The sequence below is a fragment of the Symphalangus syndactylus genome, chromosome 4 (genome assembly GCF_028878055.3).
Source record: "Symphalangus syndactylus isolate Jambi chromosome 4, NHGRI_mSymSyn1-v2.1_pri, whole genome shotgun sequence".
Taxonomy (NCBI): domain Eukaryota; kingdom Metazoa; phylum Chordata; class Mammalia; order Primates; family Hylobatidae; genus Symphalangus; species Symphalangus syndactylus.
Genome location: NC_072426.2, coordinates 91093186 through 91119856, shown reverse-complemented (window position 1 = coordinate 91119856; position 26671 = coordinate 91093186). Strand labels below are relative to the sequence as shown.

Genomic DNA, 26671 nt, shown 5'->3' with positions numbered 1-26671 from the left:
AAAATTAGCTGGGCATGGTGGCACGTGCCTATAATCCCAGCTCCTTGGGAGGCTGAGACAGGAGAATCACTTAAACCTGGGAGGCAGAGGCTGCAGTGAGCCGAGATCATGCCATTGCTCTCCAGCCTGGGAGACAGAGCAAAACTATGTCTCAAAAAAAAAAAAAAAAAAGAGAAAGAAAAAGAAAAGAAAAGGATATATGCAGAAGTGTCCAGTGACAAAATGCAAGAATTTTAGAAAGTTGATGAAACATGAGAAGATCCTGGGGGACACATGTGAGTCTCAGGAGCAGGAACTCTAGTGTATTCACTTGTACACAGTTACTATCACTAGCGACAGAAACAATACAGAAGTATTTTCTTTTTGAATGAAGAATTCTTCTCTATAATGGTAATTCTTATTAAATCCTTTAATCGGTAATTGCAAAAATGGAATAAGATTTCAGTCTAATGCTCCAAGATGTTTGCACTGCAAAATTCTACCCATTATTTAGTCAAAATCCATCTCTGAGGAGCAGCCTAAGCAAATGATCTCTCCTTAACCTCAGTTGAAACCTTGTCATGCCCTTTGACTTTGCTTAGCAGAGTGCTCATCTTGAGTTTGCTGTACATCAACATGGGGTGCAGTCTCTATGGCTGCCTGCTTCTCTCCATCCTTTGATACCAATCAACATTCTTGTTTAGAGGATGATAAGAGATTATTAAATTCAGATATCAGCAGTGGAGTTTTGGGGAAGAAAAATAAAGAGATCATACTCTGTAACACAGCCCTGAGAAAGGAGATTGGGGCTGTGTGCTTTCCAGGAAAGTGGTTTTCCCTCCTGCATGACTGATGGCCTGTCTGGTGTGAGGCTGACCGTGGTAATAATGTCATGACCTACTCTCAACAGTGGAAAAGGCTGTCAGTTCTGATGTGATGGAGGTTGGGTGTGGGAGATTGGGATTATAGAACTGCAGTGGCCACAGATAGACTCCCGATTTAGGCACATAAAACAGGATGATTTTATGTAAAACTGACATTGAGTTTATTTTAAATATATGGAAGGAAGACTAGAAAGAACATAAAACAATTAGCAGGAATTAATTCTAAGAGATATGGAGAGAAGTATCAATTTCTTTAGATTAATACGATTTTTTTACCTTCCATTTTTTATTTGTGAACATGTGTAAATCTAAAATCAAATGTACATGCCCATAAAAATAAAATTATGTATTTAGTGACTTAGCAAAATTTCATAAAGGGAGCATGAAGTTTAGAATCAGCCCTGAAATTAACATCCTAAATCTTGCACTAAGGATAAGATGCTAGAAAAAGGATGAAGTGATAATATCCCTTTCCTTTTAGAACAGACATTCTAGGATTGAACACAGCTCCTGGAAAGGAGCTTTTCTGCCTCGCTCACCAGGAGTGTGCTCACACTCTTGACACTTCCCTGTGCCCCTTTCCCACTGTGGGATTTAAGGCCAAAGAGATTGGATCTGGCTGCCACACTCCTTCCTGCTGCCATATTCTCTTAGTGACCATCAAATGTCACATCCCTTGTTGACACAGCCCTATGCTCTGGAAGCCTTTATTGAACCCTGTTCCGCTGTCCTTTGACCCTTTTACTTTTTGAAATGTATATATTCTGTGGATCCCATGTTTGGTTTTCTAGCCTGCAGCTTCCCTCAGCAACTACAGCCAGAGCCAGCCCCATTCCCTTCTCCCCTCCTAATCAGAACTCTTAAAGTCTACTCCAGTCTTTCTCAGCTTGCCTGTTTTGCTGTAATAAACTGGGACATGCAGGGCAATGTCTCAACACAGGACATCTCATCATCTTGTCCATACTCTTATCTCGGAGCAAGAACACACGGACCCACTGTTGATACCTGAGACAATTACATTTCTTTACAATGATTTTAGAAACTACTAGAGCATGATGAGCTCAGGTATTATGGTTAGCAAATGTGGAAGACTCAACTTGCCTTCCTCACAAAACCTATTTGCTCTTCTCAGTTGCAATGGACTACCTCTACCTGGAGTGTCACCAGTGAAAAAGTTACTTGACAGGGATCTGTGGGTGGAATCTACAGAGTGACAGATTTCAGTTCAGTTATTAAGATAAAGCATTTATGACTGACATGTTTTGTAATTGAGTGGGTGGTTTGCTCCACACTCATATGGCAAGTATTTCCCAGAGCAGGTACCTTATATCACTAGTTCCACTGGGCGCTCCATGACAACCTAGCTGTTTTCATCAAGTTGGAAATGCTGTCACTGAATTACTGCCCATAGCCTCCACACACCTAGGAGGGAATTGGGGGATTCTTGCAGCAGAGAAGCCCATTTAACTTCAAGGCAGTAGTCTAACTTTTTTTTTTTTTTTTTTGAAACGGAGTCTCCCTCTGTCACCCAGGCTGGAGTGAAGTGGCGCCATCTCCGCTCACTGCAAGCTCTGCCTCCCGGGTTCATGCCATTCTCCTGCCTCAGCCTCCAGAGTAGCTGGGACTACAGGCACTAGTGACCAAGCCTGGCTAATTTTTTGTATTTTTAATAGAGACAGGGTTTCACTGTGTTAGCCAGGATGGTCTTGATCTCCTGACCTTGTGATCTGCCCACCTCGGCCTCCCAAAGTGCTGGGATTACAGGTGTGAGCCACCGCACACGGCCAGTAGTCTAACTTTTTAAAACACAGATCAATATTTTCCTGGAACACGCTTTTCCATATCCCATAGACCAGAGTTTAAATGATCACATTTAGGACTCTTGTATGACCAGGATCATCTCACTCCGTTACTGTTAGCACAGGGCTGGTGCTTAAACCCACACTGTGTCGCTTTGTCCCAGGGCTGCATTGCAGTGAGTTCCTGTTCATAGGCTGGGTAACAAGTTAAAGGTGGCATCCTGAGATTGGAATCAAGGCAATGATGTTTTCGCTTGATGTTTCGCTTGCAGCCTGCCCACCTGGGGGAAATGTCAGCAGCCCCTTTTTGTCAGCATATAAACAAGAGGTTTTGAATTGTTCAGTCATACAGAATTGTGAATGCTTTAGAAATACTCGGGCCTTAAACTTCAGTTAGTAGTTAGATAAGAAGAAAAAGTTCAAGAGAACTATTGTGCAATGCGGCAACTATAGTTAATAACAATGTATTTGCTGACAGAGTACATGTTAAATGTTCTCACCACATAAAGATAAGTATGTGAGTGCGTATGTTAATTAACCTGATTTAGCCATTCCACAGTGTATACATATTTCAAAATATCTGGTTGTACAGCATAAATTTATATAATTTTTGTTAATTAAAAAATCTGGGCTTTGAATTTCCAAGTGTTTCCCAGGAATTTTTGGTGTTAAAAAAACATTCATTTTGTCTCGCTAGACAGGTACCTAGTCCTAAAATCTTAAGAATGTCTCAGCTCTGCAGCAGAGCTGCTGGCATTTATTAAGTGTGTTGCCAGTTGTAAGATAATTTGGTTCAATGTTGGGCATATTTTCAGACTCAACATTTTATATATTGCTTGCTGTATGTGCAAGCAAATAACTTCAACTAGGCCAGCCTCGTTGTGAAGAAATTTCCCTGGTAACCAATGAAGAAATATTAATGATTTGCCAGTTGGACTCCTTGGAGACAGATAACAGTTGTCTTCCTTTGTCTGCCCCGCTACCTAGCTTATATTTGGCACTTCATCAATAAACTAGGGGTGAGAAAATAAATAAGTGGTGCTTCTACTCTCTCTGAGGATACTTGAAAACAACTTGTTCTCTTAAGTGGATTAAATAATTCCTCCCTGAAGATCTCATTACTTGATAATTTTGTAAAAATTAGGTTTTTCTTTACAGGAAGGGGATAAGTAAACTTTGAGTATAAATGGTAGCTAAGAGCCAAGCTGGCCTAGGCTCCATCGTGTTCCCAGCACCTACAGGCCATCTGGTTTAGAGAAAGTTAGTTCCCCTCTCTGTGCTTCCGTTTCTTACCTGTAAAATGAGCATTACAACAATCTTATCAATTGCTGTGAGATAATATTTAAAGCAATTCCTGGTATACAGTAAGTGCTCAGTAAATGTTACCCACTACTATATAATCCAAAGGTGGGAGTGTTCCAAAACAAATGCTAATTTTACAAATAAAAGTTTTGGAGTGTTAAAAGGAAGTTATATGTTCAAACATATGTATCTCATAGATAAAATCAAACTGTTTTTGCTTAAACTATGTGCCTCTTCTTCCACCCTAATATCTGTGCAGTACTTGACACATAGTTTGCTGAGTGAATGAATAAACTATTAATTAGTTAATCTTCCCCTGTCTCGCTTGATGTTTTCCTGCAGGCATTAATATCCCTGGGCACACTGCTTGCTTTGAGAAATAGCCAGTGACGGGTTATGAGAAATAGTGTGGCTTATATGATCTGTGTATGACTCAAATGATTTTTCGTCATCTGTTCTTCATGGATTTTCATTGATTCTTCCATATGAATCAAATCCTGCAATAATGATCACAGTGTTTAACATTTCAGTAAAACAATGGAAGCATGTATGTGTGTGTATGTGTGTGTGTGTGTATGCATGAGAAAGAGAGAGAGAAAGAGAAAAATAATTTACATAAGAGTTAACTTTTTATTTGTATGTTCAGTGGTGTCAGTTTCCATGAATAAGCTATTATAAAAAATTAGTAAATAATTTCCCATTAAAATACAAAAATATAAATGCCGTCTTGCTTGAGAGTATTTCTGAAAGTTAACAACTCTAATAATTGGATAACTTTTCTGTTATGTTAAAAGAGGACAGATTTTCTTTCCCTTAAGAAGATTCCTACTTATCCTATTCAGTGTTTGAATAATTTCCAAATTCTGATTTCTGTCTCTGCTACTGGTCATGAATGTATTGAGGTTTCAAAGCATTCAGATTGGCCCTCCATTAATCAAACATGCCACTCATTTCTTAGCACAATCTACAGATTCACAAAGCCCAATGCTCCATATCCCTTGTCACATCCGGAGGCAGAGCACTGAAGGTCACGGAAGAAGGGAAAAAGGCCAAGCCTGGGTTGCACCTGCCAGCAAAACAGATGACAGGCAGCCAATTCTGAGCCATCTCAGCTGCAGCGGAAAGTTCTTGTTCAAACAGGCTGAATCTAAAGGCTTTCTAATTGCCTACTCATGTCATGGAACACCTGTGGGCCACTATTTGCGATCCTCTGCTTCCTGATTTCTGTACACTTGCCTCTCCTGGTTTCTTTCCTGCAACCTCCTCTTCTGTCTATATGAAAAAGTTTAATTTTTATTCCCAGCCTTTTAAAAATATTATTTTGAGTGTAATGATAGGTAATCCTTATTTTAAATGCCACAACTCTAGTCTCTCTCCAATGTTCTAGGTACCACAGTCATGAAGCTTCCTATTTGCATAAGAATGAACACATGATCTTGAGGCAGGATAAGTAGGTTAGGACCCATACTTACTTGTCCTGTGTGTAAAGCTCAATGGGCCACTTTTATAGCTGGCTCTTTCCCCTTGCACCCTCATGCATCAGCACCTAACTCTTTTGCAAGATAAGCGGTCCTACTGAATACCAACAGACTGCCAGATGGTTACAAGTTCCTGATACTCAGTATGGGCTTGGGGAAGAGAACAGAAGTCCCTTAATCCTGATGTAACTTCCCCAGTCTCCAACCAATCAGCATCAAAAGCACAAGAAACTATTAGGTACAAATTTCTGCCTGCTGGGTATTGGGAGAGGGGCAGAGACTCCTCCAGTGTCCCACACCCATAGCTAGACTCAAGGTTTAGCTTATAGTAATATTTTTCTCATTTTAATACCAAAAAACATCCTTAGATGGAGATTTTATATGCTAATGATACATATGATATGTGTTAGAGCATGTAGATCCTGAGTGTATGTGCTAACCACAGATCCACCTTTACATACTTGACCTCACCAGTATTTTATGAATATGTCTGTACAGTTTCCGTAAAGGAAATTCCCTTCAAGACACTAGGGGCTATCTCTCTCTTTGAGCAGCCCACTCTGCCTCTCAGATTTTGAGAGCGAATCCCAAGTAAGTGTAGACAAACAAGTTTGTTGCACCTCACTCTGCAATACTTTCACTTTGATATAAACTTCTTTGTCTACTCTTACTTGGGATTCGCTCTCAAAACCTTTTGTGCAGAGAAGTCAACGACCTGAACAAGGCTACTGACAATAGTCTTGCCAACTTTTCTACAAACTCCATTCTTCCTTATTTTTATTTTATTTTATTTTACTTTAAGTTCTGGGATACATGTGCAGAACATGCAAGTTTGTTACATAGGTATACATGCACCATGGTGGTTTGCTGCACCTATCAACCTGTCATGTAGGTTTTAAGCCCCGCATGCATTATGTATTGTCCTAATGTTCTCCCTCCCTTTGTCCCTTACCCCCCAACAGGCCCCGGTGTGTGATGTTCCCCTCCCTGTGTTCATGTGTTCTCATTGTTCAACTCCCACTTATGAGTGAGAACATGTGGTGTTCAGTTTTCTCTTCCTGTGTTAGTTTGCTGAGAATGATGGCTTCCAGATTCATCCATGTCCCTGCAAAGGATATGATCTCATTCTTTTTTATGACTGCATAGTATTCTATGGTGTATATGTGCCACATTTTCTTTATCCAGTCTATCATTGATGGACATTTGGGTTGGTTCCAAGTCTTTGCTATTGTAAATAATGATGAAATAAACATACATTTGCATGTGTCTTTATAGCAGAATGATTTATAATCCTTTGGGTATATACCCAGTAATGGGATTGCTTGGTCAAATGATATTTCTTGTTCTAGATCCTTGAGCAATCACCACACTGCCTTCTACAATGGTTGAACTAATTACACTCCCAACAACAATGTAAAAGTGTTCCTATTTCTCCACATCCTCTCCAGAATCTGTTGTTTCTTGACTTTTAATGATCGCAATCCTAACTGGTGTGAGATGGTATCTCATTGTGGTTTTGATTTGCATTTCTCTAATGACCAGTGACGATGAGCTTTTTTTCGTATGATTTTTGGCTGCTTAAATGTCTTCCTTTGAGAAATGTCTATTCATATCCTTCGCCCACTCTTTGATGGGGTTGTACAAACTTTATTCTTTGTATTGTACATTCTCTCCCTCCTAGGAGCAAGTTTATGGGTCCGTGACCTCTTCATCCAGTGCACATTTTCTGCTTTTCCATTATAGAACTTATTACAAAGAATGACCATAGCTTTTTCTCCATGGTCTCTCATTCACTTCTGAGCTACTTAGAACAAGAATCCTTTCTTTACATGAAAGTGTGCCTGATATCTATCACCGTGTGTATGATGACCACAGAGTAAGCAGTCAAGAAATGCCAGGGAAGGAAATGAATGCATCTACTTTTTAGAAACATTGTCACCATCTTCCTTTATATAAGTAAATGTGAACGGTTCATAAGGCAAATTGATGAGGATAGAAAGTAGATTAGAAGTTACCAAGGGCTGGGAGGAGGGATGAATGAGGAATTATGGATTAGGGGGCACAGAGTTTCTGATTGGGGTGATGGAAGATTTTGGAAAAAAGGGTGGTGGTTGTACAGCGTTGTGAATGTATCAAGTTAACAAAAGTAATGGCAAAAACCACAATTACTTTTGCATCAACTTAATAATTAATGACACTGAGTCATGCACTTAAACATGGTTTTAATGATAAATTTTATACTATGTATATATATATATTTTTCCAAATAAAATTTTAATGACCTATTTACAAACACAAAAGGCATTGAAATTTAGGTAACTAGATGCATATTTTCTAAAAGGAAAAGCTTATTTGCTAAATAAAGAATTCATAAAATGAAGCTCAGCAATTAGTCTTGGAAGCAATTACAATGGTAGCAATAGTTTTTTCCCTATTCTCACTTCAGACAAATATTATGGCAACAGAAAAAAATATTAATTAATGCAGTGAATTTTAAAAGTGAATGAGTGAATAACTGAGTGATTAAAAAAAGAACCATTTAAATAGAGAAACATCTGAGGTTGAATACTTGGGTCCAGCCCAGTACAGTTCATTGCTCTGCTGATCAGGCAGATGTTAGCTGGTCAAGATGGTTTGCATTCTATATGCACGTGCCCTGGAACTGTCTCAGATTTTGTAACCTATGTAAGAGTTTTAATCTCACTGAAGCACAGTTTTCTCATCTAAAAAGTGAAAGAAAGAGAGAAAAAAGTCCAACATCATTGCTTTTTTGTGGAGGTAAAGTACACCTGATTAGGGCCTGGCATGCAGAAGTTCCTTGCTTATTCACTTTTATTTTTATTATAGAGGTTCAAATAAATTTGTTATAGAGGTTCAATAAATATGTTATTCCACATAAAATATTATGGGTTCTGAAAAGAATATTAGTGTCAGATGTTCATGGTATAACAATTTTTCTTTTTCTCTCTTAGCTAAATTTATACTTAGCATTCCTCATGATTTATGCAATGTTAGTTCACCTAAAATCTAAGCTATAGCTGAGAGGCTTTGGGGGAAATACCCATCAGTGTTCAGAGTAACTCTACTGTTGGTGACCTGTAACGTATCTTTTCTAAGCAAACATAGGGGTTAAAATTGAGGCTGTGCCTTGCCTTGGAGGGTTAGTCTTATAAGCACTGATTTCCATGTATAGAGTTTTTTCTAACCTTTTTCTCTTTTTCTCTTCCCCTTCCTTCCATGCTGACTTTGGTGTAGCAGACCACTTGGGGATTGAATTCATGGGTAAGACTAAACAATTTGCTCATTTAATATCCCGGAAATGTTAAGCTTTATGATATACACAGTGCCTTCCTTCTCCATCTGATTATAATTGAAATGTCTCATTATCAGATGCTATTAGTAGGAAAAAATACACTTGTCGAGTTTTCACTAAGTAAAGGCTCAAAATGAAATAATTAACTACTCATTGGGAAGGCAATTTAATGTTAAGTGCAGTGTCTGGAATCATACAGAAGTTGTATTTGGCTCCTGGCTTTGATTATTTCCTCTAATTCTCAATTTTCGTATCTGTAAAATAGGGATAATAATAGGTTCTATTTTCCTGCACCTATAAATTGCTTAGCATAATGTCTGCAACATGGCAAACACTCAATAAAGGATAAAAAACAATGATTTTTAAATGTCAGTTTTTAAATTTTTACTTCTAAGTCCCCTTCGTTTTGTGAGATGATTCCTTTGGATATACATTTTGGTACCAATTTTAATTTGAAGTGTGGGCTATTAAACATTTTTATTCACAAAATTAAAATGTTTCATTTAAAGTATTTGCAGTGAATGGTGTATGTTTTAAAGCATTAGAATGCCTTCCATGGGCATTATTTTTATAGTCACAGATAACTGCATTCAAAATTAGACCTAATTCTCTGAGTCTATGGTAATACATGAAATGAAGAAAGAGCATTTCATAAAGTTCAATATGCATCGTAGTACATGGATGGAAAGACACTCAGGATTTAGAGTTAGGGAAATTGAGAAGATCTAAATTTGAATCAAAATTCATCTGCTTCCTTGGATTCTATTAAATTCAGATTTTTTCTCTTATATGATGTGGATATGAATACTTGTTTTATATGTGAATGTTTATTGTGAAATAATTATATACTTACTTGTATTAGTTTATCCATTCACCCATTAATTCAGCAAATACTTATCAAAGTGTTGATTTGGGATGGCTTTGACATATTTGAGAGATGTTAAGTTGGTGGTTGTATTGTTGGAAGTGTTGAGAGTTAAATAGAAATTTGTGAAACATCTTTATACTGGAATTGGTGTTCCCAGTTGTATGGTATTACTGATTATTGCTCCATTCTCTGGTTATTACATCATAGAAAAGGCAGACAGCTCAATTCCTGCAGGCTTGCGGTTTGGTTGGATAGGTGTGATGAAAACTCAGAAAACCAATGAAATTTCAGATGTTATTCAAATGAAGCACGATGGAATGTGAGATAGTTGTGGAAGGAAGTGAAAGAAGAATGACCGTCTCAATGAAATCAATTCATAGTCATCATGAGAGCGCTTGAACAAGCTGGTGTGATGAAGAGATTACAGTCATATGGCAGATTCGTTGATTTTGATTTTGAAGATGGAGGAGTTATAGGAGATGACAATATTCAAAACATTCCTATGAGTGTAAATAATCAAACTGAGGTTGAGGGGGAAATAATTTGAAATTAGAGGTCAAGGACTTGAGAGGACATAGTTTTGGATAAGTTGTCTAATGGATATTCCATTTATTCATGATAATGCTAGGGTTGGGACAGAGAGAAAAAAAATGTTTGTTATATGCCAAAGTTTCCCATTGATAAGATAAACTATACTGGAATTTAGTAGATGACAAGGAAGAGTATAGTTAAGGGTAATGCCAGCTGCAATGAAAAATAGAGCCCACGTTATTATAATGGCTCAAAGACGGTAGCAATTTATTTCCTGATCCTACTTTTTCTTGTCCAAGGTAGATGTATTTCCTGTTTAAGGTAGCAGATGACTAGCTTTATTCAAGTAGTGAATTAGAGATCCAGGCTTCTTCTATCTTTTGGTTTCATTATTACATAGGTTTATTTGTTAACTGCATCTAGCCAGCAGATTGAGGAACAGCACAGAGCTGATGCATACCCAATTCTTAAAAGACTGAACCACAAGAACTCATATCACTTTTTGCTTAATGTTCTATTAGCTAGAGCTAAATCACATGACTTCATTTTACTGTAAAAGAGGCTGGGAAATGGAACCCTGAAAAAACAGAGGAAATGCATTTTTAGACATCTCTGCCACTGTGTGAATGGCATAAACTTTAAAGGAACAGGATTTTTCATAATAGACAAGAGAAAATGTACGTTAGAAGCCAGGAGGACGGATCTCCAATGTTGAAAGTGAGAAAATAAAAACACCTCTTGAGACAGGTAGAGGAAAATGAGACTTTTCAGGCAAGATTCAGGTTTCAGCTAAAATAGGAGAAAAAAAGAAAAAGTCAAAGAAGAGATTAAGAATGCAGAGGGTGTGTTGCTGGATATGGATGAGCAATTTCACTAAGCCAAGTGGAGAGTATAACTGGTGGAAGAGGAATAGATATCTGAGTCATGGGCCACAAATTACTGAAAATTATGGGCATATTTTTGCAGTAAGGATACATTGTTGAGAAGGGCACACAATTTTGTACCCTCCTCATTCGCTAATGATGGCAGTGACTCGTAGCATGGAGGTGCGAGCATCAGTAGTCATTTTGAATAAAATGTGCCCTGGGCCTCTTGTCCAAGAGCAGTTTGCCCCACTAGTCCATGGTGATTACAGGCTCAGTGAGGCTTTATAAGTTGTTCAGCAGAATGCCCTCAAATGCAGGAAACACTGCATTGTTGGTGGTGGGACTAGGGTAGGTCTAGATCCCCAGTGTAGCCATGGCTGTAGCAAACTAAAATTGCCATGCAAATTTTAATTAGTGTTGAAAGAAATGGACCAGTCTCCATCTTATTGTGCTTCCTATTGTGTCTGAGGACTGCCAGTGGCACTGGTAATTTATAGAGTTATAATTTGCTATAGATGCAATCTATGTATTAAGAACTGTGTTTTGGAATTCGTTTAAAGAAATGTAGCTATTGAAACAGGAAAAAATAGTAGATTGTCATGTAGTTCATCTACATGAACCACAAGACTAAGGTAATAGTGAGTTTTGCAAAAGATAGATTCTAATCATAGCTATAAGACCTTATGGGGAATGAATTCTCAGTGGGTGACTATTTGACTCCAATGGTAGAAATTTTCTTGGAGGGAAGGGGTTGGGGAACAACTCAGAGTTCAAGGGATTGGCTGGTATGCATATAGATAATGGCAGCTAAAAAGGGATTGTTTGCAGTAGTGAATAGCTTTATAAATTTAGTGAATATGCTGTTTTCACTGACCTCAATAATTCACCCCCACAGATTGTTCTAATTGAATATGTAAAATTCTGCTTTGAGAACAATATTCTCAGATTTAACTTTTTTATTTTTATTTTTTTGAGATGGAATCTCACTTTATTGCCCAGACTGGAGTGCAGTGGCACAATCTTGGCTCATTGCAACCTCCGCCTCCCAAGTTCAAGGGATTCTCCTGCCTCAGCCTCCCAAGTAGCTGAGATTACAGGCACCTCCCACCACGCTCAACTAATTTTTGTATTTTTAGTAGAAACGGGTTTCACCATGTTGGCCAGGCTGTTCTCTAACTCCTGACCTCAAGTGATCCACCCTCCACAGCCTCCCAAAGTGCTAGGATTACAGGCATGAGCCACCACACCTGGCTAGATTTAATTTATGATTATAGAATCCATATGGGTAAAATTCCTTCCATTGAAAGTGCCATCATCCCAAGTAATATGACATCTCTAGGTATAAATTCATCTAGGAAGGGGAAATGCAGGCATAGTCTATATATAAGTTTAATAATGTCAGTTTATTGTTGTGCCAACAATTAATCAATGCTAGTTCTATTTGTGTGTGTGTGTGTCAATTTCTTTAATAGACTTGATTTTCACACAGTTTTAAGTTCACAGCAAAATTGAGTGCAAATTACAGAGATTTCTCACATATCTTCTGTCTTCAAACATGCACAGCTACCTCCATAATGAAGAGGTACATTGTGAAGAGGTACCCACAATAGAGGTACATTTGTTACAATTGACAAACCTAAACCTACATTGACTCATCATTATCATTCAAAGTCCAAAGTTTACATTATGGTTCATTCTTGATGCTATACTTTTTATAGATTCAGACAAACGTATAATGATATGTATCCATTATTATATTATCCTACAGAGTAGGTTTACTGCCCTAAAAATCATTTGTGTTCTTTCTAGTCATCTTTCCCTTTCCCCAACCACTGGTCTTTTTAATTTAATTTAATTTAATTTTATTTTATTTTATTTTATTTTATTTTATTTTAAGACAGAGTCTCGCTCCATCACCCAGGCTGGAGTGCAGTGGTGCGATCTCGGCTCACTGCAAGCTCCGCCTCCAGGGTTCACACCATTCTCCTGCCTCAGCCTCCTGAGTAGCTGGGACTACAGGCACCCATCACCATGCCCAGCTAATTTTTTGTATTTTTAGTAGAGACGGGGTTTCACCATGTTAGCCAGGATGGTCTTGATCTCCTGACCTCGTGATCTGCCTGCCTCGGCCTCCCAAAGTGCTGGGATTACAGGCATGAGCCACCACGCCCGGCCCCACTGGTCTTTTTACTATTGTCATAGTTTTAACTTTTCTAGACTGTCATATATTTGGAATAATACCTTTTGTACTGGCTTATTTCACTTAGTAATTTTCTCATGTGTTTTCATTGCTTAATAGCTCATTTCTTTCTAGAGCTGGATAACATTACATTGTCACCTTTTGAAGGACATCTTAGTTGTTTCCAACTTGTGACAATTATGGATATAATTGTTGTAAGCATCTTTGTGCAGGCTTTTGTATAGAAAATAATTTTCAACTTTTTGGTGTAAATACCAAAAAGCATGATTGCTAGGTCATATGGGAAGGGTATGTTTAGTTTTGTTAGAAACTGCCAAACTGTATTCCAAGGTGGCTGTGCCATTTTGCATTCCCACCAACAATGAATGAGAGTTCCTGTTGCTTCACATGGTCTCCATCATTTGGTTTTGACAGGGTTCTGGATTTGGGTCATTTCAATAGGTATGTAACGGTAACTCACTGTTTCAATTTGGACTTCACTAATGACACTTAATGTGGAATATTTTTTCATATGCTTATTTGCCATCTGCATATTTTCTTTAGTAAGGTGTCTGCCAAGGTCTTTGGCCCATTTTTTAATCAGTTTGTTTTCTTATTGTTAAGAATTCTTTGTATTTTTGAAAAATTATCCTTTATTAGATATATCTTTTGCAAATATTTTCTGTCATTCTGTGGCTTTTCCCTTTATTCTCTTGACAATATGCTTTGCAAAGCAGAAATTTTCAATTTTAATAAAGCCCAGATTATAAAATCTTCCTTTTATGTATTGTGCCTTTAATACTGTATCCAAAAAGTAATTGCCAAATCTAGTTTATCTAAATATTTTCATATGTGATCTGCTAGGAGTGTTATAGTTTTGCATTTTACATTTAGGTCTGTGGTTTATTTTGAGTTAATTTTTGTGAAGAGTTTAAGGTCTGTGTCTAGGTTCATGTTTTATTGAATGTGGATGTCAAGTTTTTCCAGCACAATTAGTTGAAAAGTTTATCTTTTCTCGATTGTATTGTCTTTTCTCCTTTGTCAAAGATCAGCTGACTATATTAATGTGTATCTATTCTGGGTTCTCTATTCTGTTCAATTAAGCTATTTGTCTTTTTTTTTTTTTTTGCCAATACCATACTGTTTTGATTACTATAGCTTTATAGTAAGTATTGAAGTAAAGTGGGGTCAGTCTTTCAACTTTGTCTTTTAATGTTGTGTTGACTTTTCTGGATCTACTGCCTCTCCCTATAAATTTTAGAATCAGTTTATCAAGATACACAGTATAACTTCCTGGGATTTTATTGGAATTGCATTAAATCTATAAATGAAGTTGAAAAGAGCTGACATCTTGACAATATTGAGTATTCCTATTCATGAACATGGAATATCTCTTCGCTTACTTGGGTTTTATTTTTTAAGTCTTTCATTAGTGTTTTATCATTTTCTTTGTATACATCTTTTATTTTGCTAGACTTATACCTAGATATTTCATTTTGGGGGATGCTAATGTAAATGCTATTGTGTTTTTAATTTCAGATCATATTTGTTTATTACTGGTATCTAGGAAAATTATTGACTTTATATGTTAACCTTGTATCCTGTTACATTGATACAATCATTTATTTGTTATAGGAATATTTTTAATTTTTAATTTTTTTTAACCTAAGTAATCAGGTCATCTGCAAAGACAGTTTTACTTCTTCCCTTTCCAATCTGTGTACCTTTTGTTTCCTTTTCTTATCTTATTTAATTCACTACAACTTCCAGTATGATGTTGAAAAAGAACAATGAAAGGGGGCAACTTTGCCTCGTTCATAATCTTAATGAGAAAGCTACAATTTTCTTATCATTAAAAATTATATTAGGTATAGATATTTTGTAGATACTCTTCCATTGAGAAAGTCCACCTCTATTTCTAGTTAACTGAGAGTTTTTACCATAAATGGGTGTTGGATTTTGTCAAATGCTTTCTTTAAATCTATTGATATGATCATGTGATTTTTTTAGCCTCTTGATGTGATGGATTACATTAATTATTAATATTGAACCAACTTTACATACCTGAGATAAATGGATAAATGTCACTTGGTTGTGTTTTCCAATTGTTCTATTTTAATTAGTTACATCATACATTTTTTCTCTTACTTTTATTATTCTTGCTTTGAGCAATATGACTTTCATTTATTCTTGAGGAACACAGGGTCACAAGGAGGTAATGATCTGAAGCACACATGTCTTCTTCCCAAATCTTTATACTCTCAATGACCAGCTCTATTTGTGAGCTTACTGATCAGTCTCAAAACCAGAATACTTCATACAGTTTAACAAATTCCTGTTTTATAGCAGGAAACTCCAAGTCATATGCTGCAAGAATTCTATATTTAATTGACATATATTTGTCACATTTACTATATGCCAGATGTATAATACATTGGATATGCAGATATATAATACATATCCCTGGATGTCCAAAACCTCTAAAACTAAAAAGAGAAAGCTACACATAAGTGAGGTGATATAATAAGTGCTCTAAAAAAAGTTTAGGCAAGATACGATATGAAAAAAAAAGAAAGCAATTGAATGGGCTTGGAAAGTTCAGGAACAGCTTTCCAGGAAAGGAGACACAAGCTGAGTATCAGCCAAAGTGGATAAGCTATACTAAGTAATGACATAGTGCAAATCTAGACCGGCCCCATATTGCTCCCACATTAAAGCGAGACTTGCTATTTCAGTCTTTCTTCCTGTATCTATCAGCTTCCGAGAGTCACCACTTTAGGACTGGAAAGAGGATAACAACTTCAGTAAAAACAAGTAACCAGAAAGGTTTTTGAGTTGATTTATTAATTTTAAGGAGTGATTATCCTATTGAGGAAGCCATGCCAAACCTAATGTCTGTAAAACTGTCAACATTCAACATGATTTTTCATTTGTATTCATGAATTTTTCTTAATGATGCTCCTGGGATTGGTACCATGGAAATTTCAACAGCAAATACTGATCTGGAATACAGTGTCAGTTAAAAAATGAAGTTAACTGACATAATTAGAGCAGAAATTTGAAAATGCACACAGAAGCAGAATTGTGTTTGTGAAGTTTTTGAAACAAAGAGAGTTGATAAAAAATCAGTAACCAAAAATATATATCTTAAATTCATGTCTTAACCTCATTCATTTATTCATGCATGAGGGAAAAATAGAGATTTTTATGGTCAGATGTTTGAAATTTCCTTAACAGTTTGAATAGATCAAGAGATATAATTGACAGACTTCTTCATAAGCTTAAATATTCATGAGTGATGTAAGAAACAACCAATCATTTAGTTTAGGCAGTTGGCCAAAGGGCATGTCAGACTGGCCATTTTGGAAGGCACAATAATCACGAAGGATTTCTTATCTAACAAATATCTAGCTACTGTGTGTGAAATGTATCTCCTTATGTCCTTTTGAGCTATTTGTTAAGTGGTTATTTTTCTAACAATGTCTTGATGCATTTGATGTTCCAGACATCAAAGATGTTTATATGAAAGCAGGTGCAATGCCATTTGAAAACGTATTAGCAAGGGACAAGTAGAGTTGAAGATTATGTGGAAGATCTTTCATGCGAATTTCCTTTGTTCTCATCGGGTAAACGAAATGAATGCTGTCAGTTAAATGTTTTGTTGGTGATTTGACATTGTTTTTAGGATAGCATAATATATTTATGCAAAGTATTGTTTGAGAAATTTCTGGTGTAATTTGTTTAATCAAAAGATGTATAGAACATAGAAAAATAAGATTCTTAATTAAAATCTTAAAAAGTTATTATAAGATAATCTTTGTATTTTTTAAGTTAAAAAAAGAAACTGTTTTCCATATGGAAGGCATAGAAATGTGTTATACGCAACGTCTGTGATATAAAATATATTTATAGGTTTAGAATTGATAGAATATTACTTCAAACTTGATCATATATGGGTATTCTTTCATCCGCTTGTGTAAAGAAAATAGGCTTTAGTGTATTTTAGTGAGCACTGGGGATAATCTCCTAAGAAGGGACCAGTTTATGATCCTGTTTAGATGATAGGAAGTGGGCTTTTTTTTTCTTAAAGCTATACCCTGCATATTGTAAATGAATTGGTGTTTTTCCTTTAAATCTAACAGGCTCATATGTCAGTCAAATGAATTCATATTTCTGTTCTAGTTTGTGAACTGGCGTTAGAGATAGAACTGAGGATTCTTTTTTCCTAAGTTGAAGTCTCTGAAGTAGACTTATTTGGAAAAAAAAAAAAAGCATTTTCATTCATTTGAATATATTATATTTGTGTATAGAATAAAATGGTAATTTATGGATATATATGCATAGATGTGTGTTTGTGGAGGAGTGCCATTAAAAGAGTTTAGTTTTGCTAGTGTGCCCTTTGCCGTGTTAAACTAAGTGAGAAATCAGATATAGTGGAAAAACAAAAGTTACATGATCCTTTAAGCTCTCAAAATAAGTGAATGAAGTAGTAACTATTTATATCTCTATCTTATAAATGATGAAACCTGACTACTAATTAGCTGAAATATCTTTCTAAAGAGCAAGAAAGTAGCAGATAGGAGTTGAATTCAAATCTGTCTTTCTCCAGAGCTCTTGAATTATTTAGGTGACTAATGGGTGGGCAATAGGGCTCCATGGTTCCTCAAAGAAGTTGTACTCTGGCAATGTTTCAAATGGCAAATCAGTTCTGTCAGTAGTCCTTAGTATTGAAGGTAATGTTTTCTGAATCCCTTCATGTCATAAGGATCTTGGCTAGTAAGTCACAATTATCCAAGCTACAAGCAAATGAAATATGAACCAGATCCTGTTTATAGCTATATATTCAGAATCATAACTGCCAACAGTATAAAAAGGACCACTTAGCTGGTCATTGTATTCTCTCACATGGGGTAATCTACAGAAGTTGTATTGTATTGAAGGTTTTGTGGTGAGTACCGACTGTGTTGAGTGAAGTCATTTGGGTGGTTCTACTGTACATGCCATTGGAGTATAAAGGCCTTACTCATCTATCTCCTCTGATAGAAAACATTTGCCAAATTAAATAGTGATTTGAACCATCTCTCCACTGGCTCCTAAAGATTCTATTGAAGAAGTATTTAATACTTACACAGTATTGTTTTCTCATTTATTTTATTTTAAGGAATATGACCACTCTCTATTTTTTATTTTTCAAGGCAGGGTCTTGCTCTATCAAACAGGCTGGAGTGTGGTGGTGTAATCATGGCTCATTGCAGTCTTGACCTCCCAGGCTCAAGTCTTCTTCCCATTTTATCCTCCTGTGTAGCTGGGACCAGAGGCATGTGTTACCAAGTGCAGCTAATTTTTTATTTTTTTGTAGAGATGAGGCTTCTCTGTGTTGCCAAGGCTGGTGTCAAACTCCTGGGCTCAAGAGATTCTCCTGCTTCAGTCTCTCAAAGTGGTAGGATTATAGGCGTGAGCCAAAGTGCCCGGCCCACTCTCTCCCTTTACACTTTGATTTTCTGTTTGTTTATTTTAACATAGGCCTCAGTACATGCACTGTTAATCACAAGCCCTCCAAGTATTTTATTTTAACAAAGTTATCTTTATTTGACATGGATATTCCAAAGACTCCCAAGCCATACATATAAGGATAATATTTTGGCTTAATTATTAAGAGTAGCCATTAGCACATATTGGTACCTCCTACTGGGAGAAGTAAAAGTGTTTACACAAAGTCATGACAACTAAGTCAAATAAATTCAATTCTGAGATAATTTTCAGGTGAGATTAATAGTGTTCAGTGATCTTTGAAAATGACACAACCAAAACATGTATTGAAGAAGTGTGCAGATCTATTAATCATGATTTCTACAAAGAAGAACATGCGTATTTCTGTAAAGACGTTTTTGGGCAAGATTTTAAAATCAGCTAATAAAATTTGATTGGTAGACACTGAGGAAAGTATTACACTATTGGAAAAAGCAGTGCTGTTCACTGAAGGCTAACATAAGACCAGTACACCTTTGCTAGATTAATAGTATAACATTTTCCGTAAAGTTGTTAAATAACTAGATCGGAAGTTTCTATGTAGGTGTGAATATATGGACTTTAGCAAAATCTTGGGCAGAATTTCATGAATTTCTTACGTAATATGGTGAAACATTAATTATATAGTAATTATATAGTGTTAGGTAGATTTGGGGCAATGAATTCTAGTTGAAGGATCAAGACCAGCCATGAGCAGAACTTCTAGTTTCTTCTAAGGAAACATTTTTATGAATTGAAATAAGGGCACAGCTTGAACATTTACCAAATTATTGAACTTTTTGTTAAAAGTGAATGCTTCTTTGTCAGAGAGCAAGTCTAACAAAAAGGATTGGACATCGGACTTATCAAATCAGACACAGAATAATCTGATCTTTTAATCAGTATCAAGTTGATTACTTACATATGCCAAATATCTCAACTGCACGTGAGTTGGTAGTAGGTTCTGAAAATCTGGGATGTGCTAAAATAAAGGGAAATAAAGAGCAACAATGATGTTCAGATTGTAGTTAGAAAGTAATTCTCAGAGAGAGCCAGGCAAGGTGGCTCATGCCTGTAGTCCCAGCAGTTGGGAGGCCGAGGCAGGTGGATCTCTTGAGGTCATGAGTTCAAGACCAGCCTGACCAAGATGGTGAAACCCCATCTCTAATAAAAATACAAAATTAGCCAGGTGTGGTGGTACATGCCTGTAATCCCAGCTACTTGGGAGGCTGAGGCAGGAGAATCTCTTGAACCCTGGAGGCAGAGGTTGCATTGAGCCAAGATTGTGCCATTGCATTCCAGCCTGGGCAACAAAAGTAAAACTCTGCCAAGAAAAAAAAAAGAAAGAAGAAAGAAAGAAAGAAAGAAAGAAAGAAAGAAAGAAAGAAAGAAAGAAAGAAAGAAAGAAAGAAATTCTCAGTTATCAGAGAGGTTAAAAATTTTTTTTTTATATCCAGTTCTGCCTTACAGTTGCTTCAGGAGCTAGGATAAGTCAGCTGAATAGAAGGGGGAAGAAAGGACAATGATGGAACATCTGCAGATGCAGCAAAGTGAAGATGATACAGGTTCTTCTCAATAAGCAGAGTCTGTCTGCTTTGTGGGCTCATGATGGTTCAGCCAGTCAGAATGTGTTGAGCCCCTATGAGAGCTCAGGCCTTGTACCAGGCCAGCTACAATAAGTCAAGCGAGACAGACTCTCAAGAAGTTCACAGTTCAGTGCATAGGACAGACATTTTTTTTTTTTTTTTTGAGGCGGAATTTCTCTCTTGTTGCCCAGGCTGGAATGCAATGGTGAGATCTTGGCTTACTGCAGCCTCCGCCTCCCGGGTTCAAGCAATTCTCCTGCCTCAGCCTCCTGAGTAGCTGGGATTACAGGTGCCTGCCACCACACCTGGCTAATTTTTTTTTTTTTTTTTTTTTTTTTTTTTTTTTTGTATTTTTAGTGGAGACAGAGTTTCACTATGTTGGCCAGGCTGGTCTTGAACTCCTGACCTCAGGTGATCCACCTGCCTCAGCCTCCCAAAGTGCTGGGATTACAGGCATGAGCCAAGGCTCCCAGCCACATGGGACGGACTTTTAAACCAATTATTGCAATTCTTGCAAAAAAGACTTAAATTGAAGTTTTGTTTTGTTTTACAAAAGGTCAGATGAAGATGTCCCAAACATATACAGGAAGTTAATATATGTTTGACGCACATGAACATAAATAGGATTTGAGTTCACATACATGTGGAAAACATTAGGTCTGTACCTCTACTGCATAGCTTCACAAAGTCTTAGGTGTATTCTATTCATCTGTGAATCTTGGAGAGAAATCTATTGTAGGCAACCTTTTTTGAACTATTTGTCCAAAGGAGCATATATGCTAGAGCTACGGTTTAGGGTAAATCCTGGGATAAAGGGAGACAGAGGAAGGAGCACCCACATACATCAGCATAGTTTGGGCCATTTTTAAGTGAAAGAATAAAAAATAATATTTCTACAGTTGGTAGCTGGAGGAAGGAAATATGAGAGAGAGGGACAAGGAAGAATAAAGGGAAATAAGAGATGGAAGAGCACATTTGGGAAATGGCAAGGAGTCCTGGAACTGGATAAACTTGATGTAGTTGGTGAAAGGGCCAGGGCAGATTATGACCACCCTATCTGCCCTTTGAAATAAGTATAATCTTATCTTGTTGCAGAAGAAAACCTTCTGAGGTTTCAAGCAGGGAAGCGATGAGATTTTCTTAAACAGCTTACTCTGTCAGTCGCCGTGTGCAGAGTTTGCCTGAAGGCACCGATCGCAGCATCCTAGCTAATGGAACAAGCTTGGGATTTTACTTCAAATATTCACCAAATGCTAGCCCTTTAAGCAACCCTGTGGACATTAGAAGGATAAATTTTCATTTAGTCTGTGCCAGATTCAGAGAAAGCGACAAGTGCAGAATGCCTGGGGAGGCAGCGAGATGAGTTGCAAAGTGGACCTTGAACTGGTCTTCCAGGGAAGAGTATTTGATTTTTCTGGGCAGTGATGGAAACATCCTAATGAAGATGTCAGCGTAAACGGGATGAGGATGAGGCAATCTGTTTGGAAATACTGGCTCTCATCAGCAAAGGGAATCACATTATAATTTAATTTGGATTACATATAACTTTTTCCTTAAAACATACATACAAACATACCATTCCCCTGCAGGAAACTTTCTAATGGATTTAGAATGAAATCTAGGCAAGATCTGCTGCCATGCCAAGTCCTCCATGATTTGGCTCTGCCTAGCACCCTGACCACTCCTACCACGTTATTATTCTTATTTCTCTACCTACCCCAGGGCCTTTGTCCTTCCCTCAGCACTAGCTATTGTACTTATCTGCACGTGGTTGATTCCTTCTCATAATAAATAATTCAATTAAATACATTCTGTAAGAGATTTAGCCTCTCTATTTTATGTACTTCCTATTTTATTCCTATTAGCGTCTTTTGTTTCCTCCACTGCATTTATTAAAGTCTAACTAATTTATGTGTTCACCTTTTTCTCATCAGCCTCTTCACTAGAAAATAAGTTCTGTGATAGCAGAACTTGCTCACTGTGGATCTCCAGCCCAATGCTTAGCATAGTTATAAAAGCTCAACGAATACTTATTGAAATAACACTTTTAAAAATAAATGTAAATAGTATATGTTTTTCTTAACTCTTAAATTGCTTAAATGCCTAAAACGTGTAACCTAAGCACCCATGAAACACAAGACCATGCAATGTAGTTCTAGATTAATTCTCAATCAGTGATCTTCTTTCTTTAGATTTCCTCTGTTTAATCAGTAATATATAAAAAATGGTATTAATTTAATGAAGATTTTTTTTTTTTTTGAGACGGAGTCTCCCTCTGTCGCCCAAGCTGGAGTGCAGTGGCAAGATCTCGGCTCACTGCAAGCTCTGCCTTCTGGGTTCACGTCATTCTCCTGCCTCAGCCTCCAGAGTAGCTGGGACTACAGGCACCCGCCACCAGGCCCGGCTAATTTTTTTTTGTATTTTTTAGTAGAGACCGGGTTTCACCCGTGTTAGCCAGGATGGTCTCGATCTCCTGACCTCGTTATCCGCCCACCTCGGCCTCCCAAAGTGCTGGGATTACAGGTATGAGCCACTGCACCTGGCCTAATGAAGACTTTTTAAAGTTGAAGCTTCCAGTTCACTTAGTAGTACTGAGGGTTAAAGGTGTTAAATATTAATGTTTCCAACAAGATTGGAACACAGCTGAGGGAAGTCAAGTAAACTTGCTTATCCAGTGAGGTCGCCTCTCTGCATTTTGCGTTCACTCTTCTGAGAAGGATTTCATCCCTTTTTTTTTTTGCATGAGAATTGAAGCAGAAGATTGTGCTGTATTGAAAGTATATTGAATATGGGCTCCTTTTATTGATGAAGCTTTCAAGCACTCATCAGTTAGGAGGCATAGAGGAAAGAGAATGAATGTTCACTTTTATGTAAGTTATGGGCATGGTAGGTGACTTCACAGGAGTTATCACATTTTATCTTTCGAAGTTACCAGGAATCTTAAATACGTGATGTATGAAATCACCATAACCTGAGTGACCAAATCTTTGGTTTGGGGAAAACTGCTCCTGTCTTCATTTTAGTATCCTTGGGAATACCAGATTTGGGGAGTTACCTAGTATGTATTCAAGAAAACTGTCCATATTTAGAGTGTGCATGAGTGAGACTGCCATTCGTGAAAAAGAAAGACATAGAGATTCAGGGCACAGAAAGTTAGTCTTTTTAAAAAGCCTAGTAAGGGAATTTTTTTTCCATGATATACATGAAGAAATAAGGCCAATGAAAGTAAAAGTAATATGCCCAACTGATAAATAGTAAAGATAAATAATAATCCAGATCAAAATGTCTCTAAAGCTTGAACTCTTCCCATAATCCTTCCCTAGCAGCATCATATAAAATGGTGTGTTTTCTCCAATTATGATGATATCCTACTTTGTGCTGGGCTCCAAGCACACTGGGCCAGGGCCATAACTACATTCAACTAGGGCCTCAGCTATAGAAGGTACATCATGGGTAGGTTGGACAGATTTAGTAAATAAAAATGCAGGACACCCACATAAATTTAAATTTCAGAGATGTAACAAATACTTTTCTAGGCTAGTTATGTTTCATGTATTGCATGAGGTGTATCTATAAACATCGTATTTGTTGTTTACTTGTAAACTCATTTTTGAGTATTTTATCTGGCAACCCCTGCTGTAGGGCCATGAGCACAGTAAGGAGTGGCTCCCCAGTGACCCATTTCTGTGTCACACTCCAGTTCCCAGGAAGGCTGAATTAGAGTTAATATGAGCAGTGCAGGAAGATAAGCAGAATTAATGAGGAAACTTAGCAAAAGGGGTTGGAATAAGAGTGTGCTTTGTGTCCCAAGGGGCAGCTCTGCTTGTTACACGATGAGAATTAGGCACAAAATACTAAACTGTTCCCAAATCATCTCAGCAGCTATGGTTGTTTAACAAGGCAAATACAACCTGCAAGCTCATTGATTCTGGACAGGAAGGATCCTGCTGTCAGAGCAATTGATGAACTATTTTAAAGCCAAGTTCTTATTGTGAGTGAAATAGATTAACACCTCAGATATGGATGCTTCAAAAAACAAATAGCAGCATGCTAACTTAGTTAATGAGTTTTTGAGGAAGAAAGTAGCATTTAACTTACCAAAAGATGCAGTTCAAGGCTTTATTAATGAAGTAATAACAGCTGTGTCTTTATCTGTTCACTACCCATTCATTTTCTCATTACATTCAGACTGCTAACTTCAGTCACAAACATGCTTGTATGAGAATATGGGGCCTTTTGTTCCTACCAGAAAATAGTCAAGATGTCTATCTTCTAGAGTTGTACTGTATCACAGTAGTGATTCAATGATTCTACTTTTCTATTGCTGTGAGAAAAAGGCATGCTATGGGATTCAAGCACTGTAATAAACACACACACACACACACACACACACACACACACACTCTGAAGCCAGGTGGACAATTTATCAAATTTTCACTTCATCTCCTGTATGCTGTGAGACATGGGCTATCTGCCTAGCTATATATCTATGTATTTATGTATGTGTGTATGTATCTATCTATATCAATATCCACCTCTGATGGTTCATTAATATAAAGATTGATGACGTAACACCCCACATATGCATTTCTTGACATATAGGCATTCAAACTATGTTTTTCCTTTCTTCATTTCCTAATGTGCTACACTGTGTTTTCCTGGTTTACTGAGTGTGCGTGTGTGTCCAGAAACCCTCAAGGACAGAGCTGTGTGCTTTAGGAGTCTTCCTCATTTTTGCCCCTGGAACAATGCCAAATACTACAGAATTTTGGATGCATCTTGCCTCACTACCTGGCTAACCTCATCTCATCTACTCATGCCTTTCTCAACCATTCAGAAGCACGTTCTCTTCTTTTAACATGCCATAATTGTCCATGCCCGTCTTTTCTGCATGTGGTTTCTATGACACTAAGACTTACCACCCTTTCTTAATACATCCTTAACATGCAGATCTGCATTCTTAGTGTATAAGGCGCTTATGTGTTCTACTGTAACTTTGCTAGATTATGGTGTCACCATGGATTATGTCTGTCTTTCCCCAAAATATTGTGAAAGACACAAACGACATTATCATCTCATTCCAGTCTCAGCTCGAATTTCAAATCCCATTGTCTAAATCAAATCCAGGTGAAGACGAGGCTCTTCACATGTAGTTCCTTAAGCTTTGGCAACATGAGTAGAGTTCTTAACTGTGGATGTGTTAACTAAAGAGACAATTATCTGTCCCACATACACCTAACATGCAATGGCAGACAAGCAAACAACGTTATAGACGTTTCTGCTCAAAAAGGATGGTGGAGGGAATGGAAGGCACTGTCCAGTGGAAGAATCACGGGTCCTTAGCAATAACGTCACCAAATAAGGCAAATGTTGTAAGTTCCTTGTTTAGGTCTCAGAAGTGATATCACAACACTTTTGCCATATCTTATTTGTCAGGAGTTAGTAGGTCTATCTCACATTACAAGGAGATGAGGTCCTTGAGGGCATCTTAGAGATTGTCTACCACACAGTTTCCCAGAGCCTTTGGCTAGTTTGTGTAGGACTTCCATATGCCACAAAGGCCTGCGTCACACATTCTTTTGTGTTATCTTCTCAATACTGCCTGTTTAAGGTGGGTAACAGTTACTACCAACAACTAGGACCCCAGGAAAAGCTCAGGTTTAAATACATGACAAACCAATGATTACATTAGCTGCCAGTGGCTGCCTCTGTGTGAGTGATTAAGACTATTATTCACCTGTAAAATATTCATACCTCTCTCACAGGAATGTGGTTAGCATAAAACACAATAATGTATTTGGAAGAAAACAAGCATAACCTTTCTCTAAAAATATTTACTTTTATAAGTTTATGATGCTTTCAATGTGTAGAAGACATTGTTTCAAATGTAGTTACATAATACGTTGACGTATGCAGAATGTGCTATATAAGAGGGCATGGCTTTTTTTCTTGGAAAATTATATTGTTATAAAAAGTCATGTTTTTGTTAATAAAATCAAACACTATGTATTTACAGGTCTTTTTTTGCAACAATTGCCCAATCAAATTCTTATTTCTGTGAATAAATGATATATTATTATTAATTATACATTTAGAAGAAACCTTGGAGATCAAGTTGAACCTGTCCCTTTTAGCTGATCAGTCTGTATATAGAGTTGAAATCTGTCTGCCTGTATAGCACAGTGTCATGAAGTCATAGATTCCTGGAATTTAATCTTTGCTCTTTTAATTACTAGAATTTGGGTACATTAATTTTCCTGAGTCTCAGCATTCCTGTCTGTAAGACAGGGCTAATAATAGTACAGTGTATATTCTAACAACTCTTGGAATTGTTGAAAAGAATTTCCCTAGTCAACTTATATTTGTTCTCTAATCTGC

General features: G+C 37.2%; 1 protein-coding gene across 9 annotated transcripts in view; it reads left to right on the top strand.

Moving 5' to 3' along the window:
* The window catches only part of NRG3 (neuregulin 3), a 1125306-nt gene that overhangs the window by 986775 nt on the left and 111860 nt on the right, over positions 1–26671 (top strand). For 6 of the 9 annotated variants that reach the window (XM_055275507.2, XM_055275504.2, XM_055275502.2 and 3 more), the window contains one exon: positions 8698–8724. In XM_055275507.2, the coding sequence (XP_055131482.1) occupies positions 8698–8724 (27 nt within the window). The remainder of the gene's footprint in view (positions 1–8697; positions 8725–26671) is intronic. The other 3 variants (XM_055275508.2, XM_055275509.2, XM_055275505.2) reach the window with 1 other exon arrangement.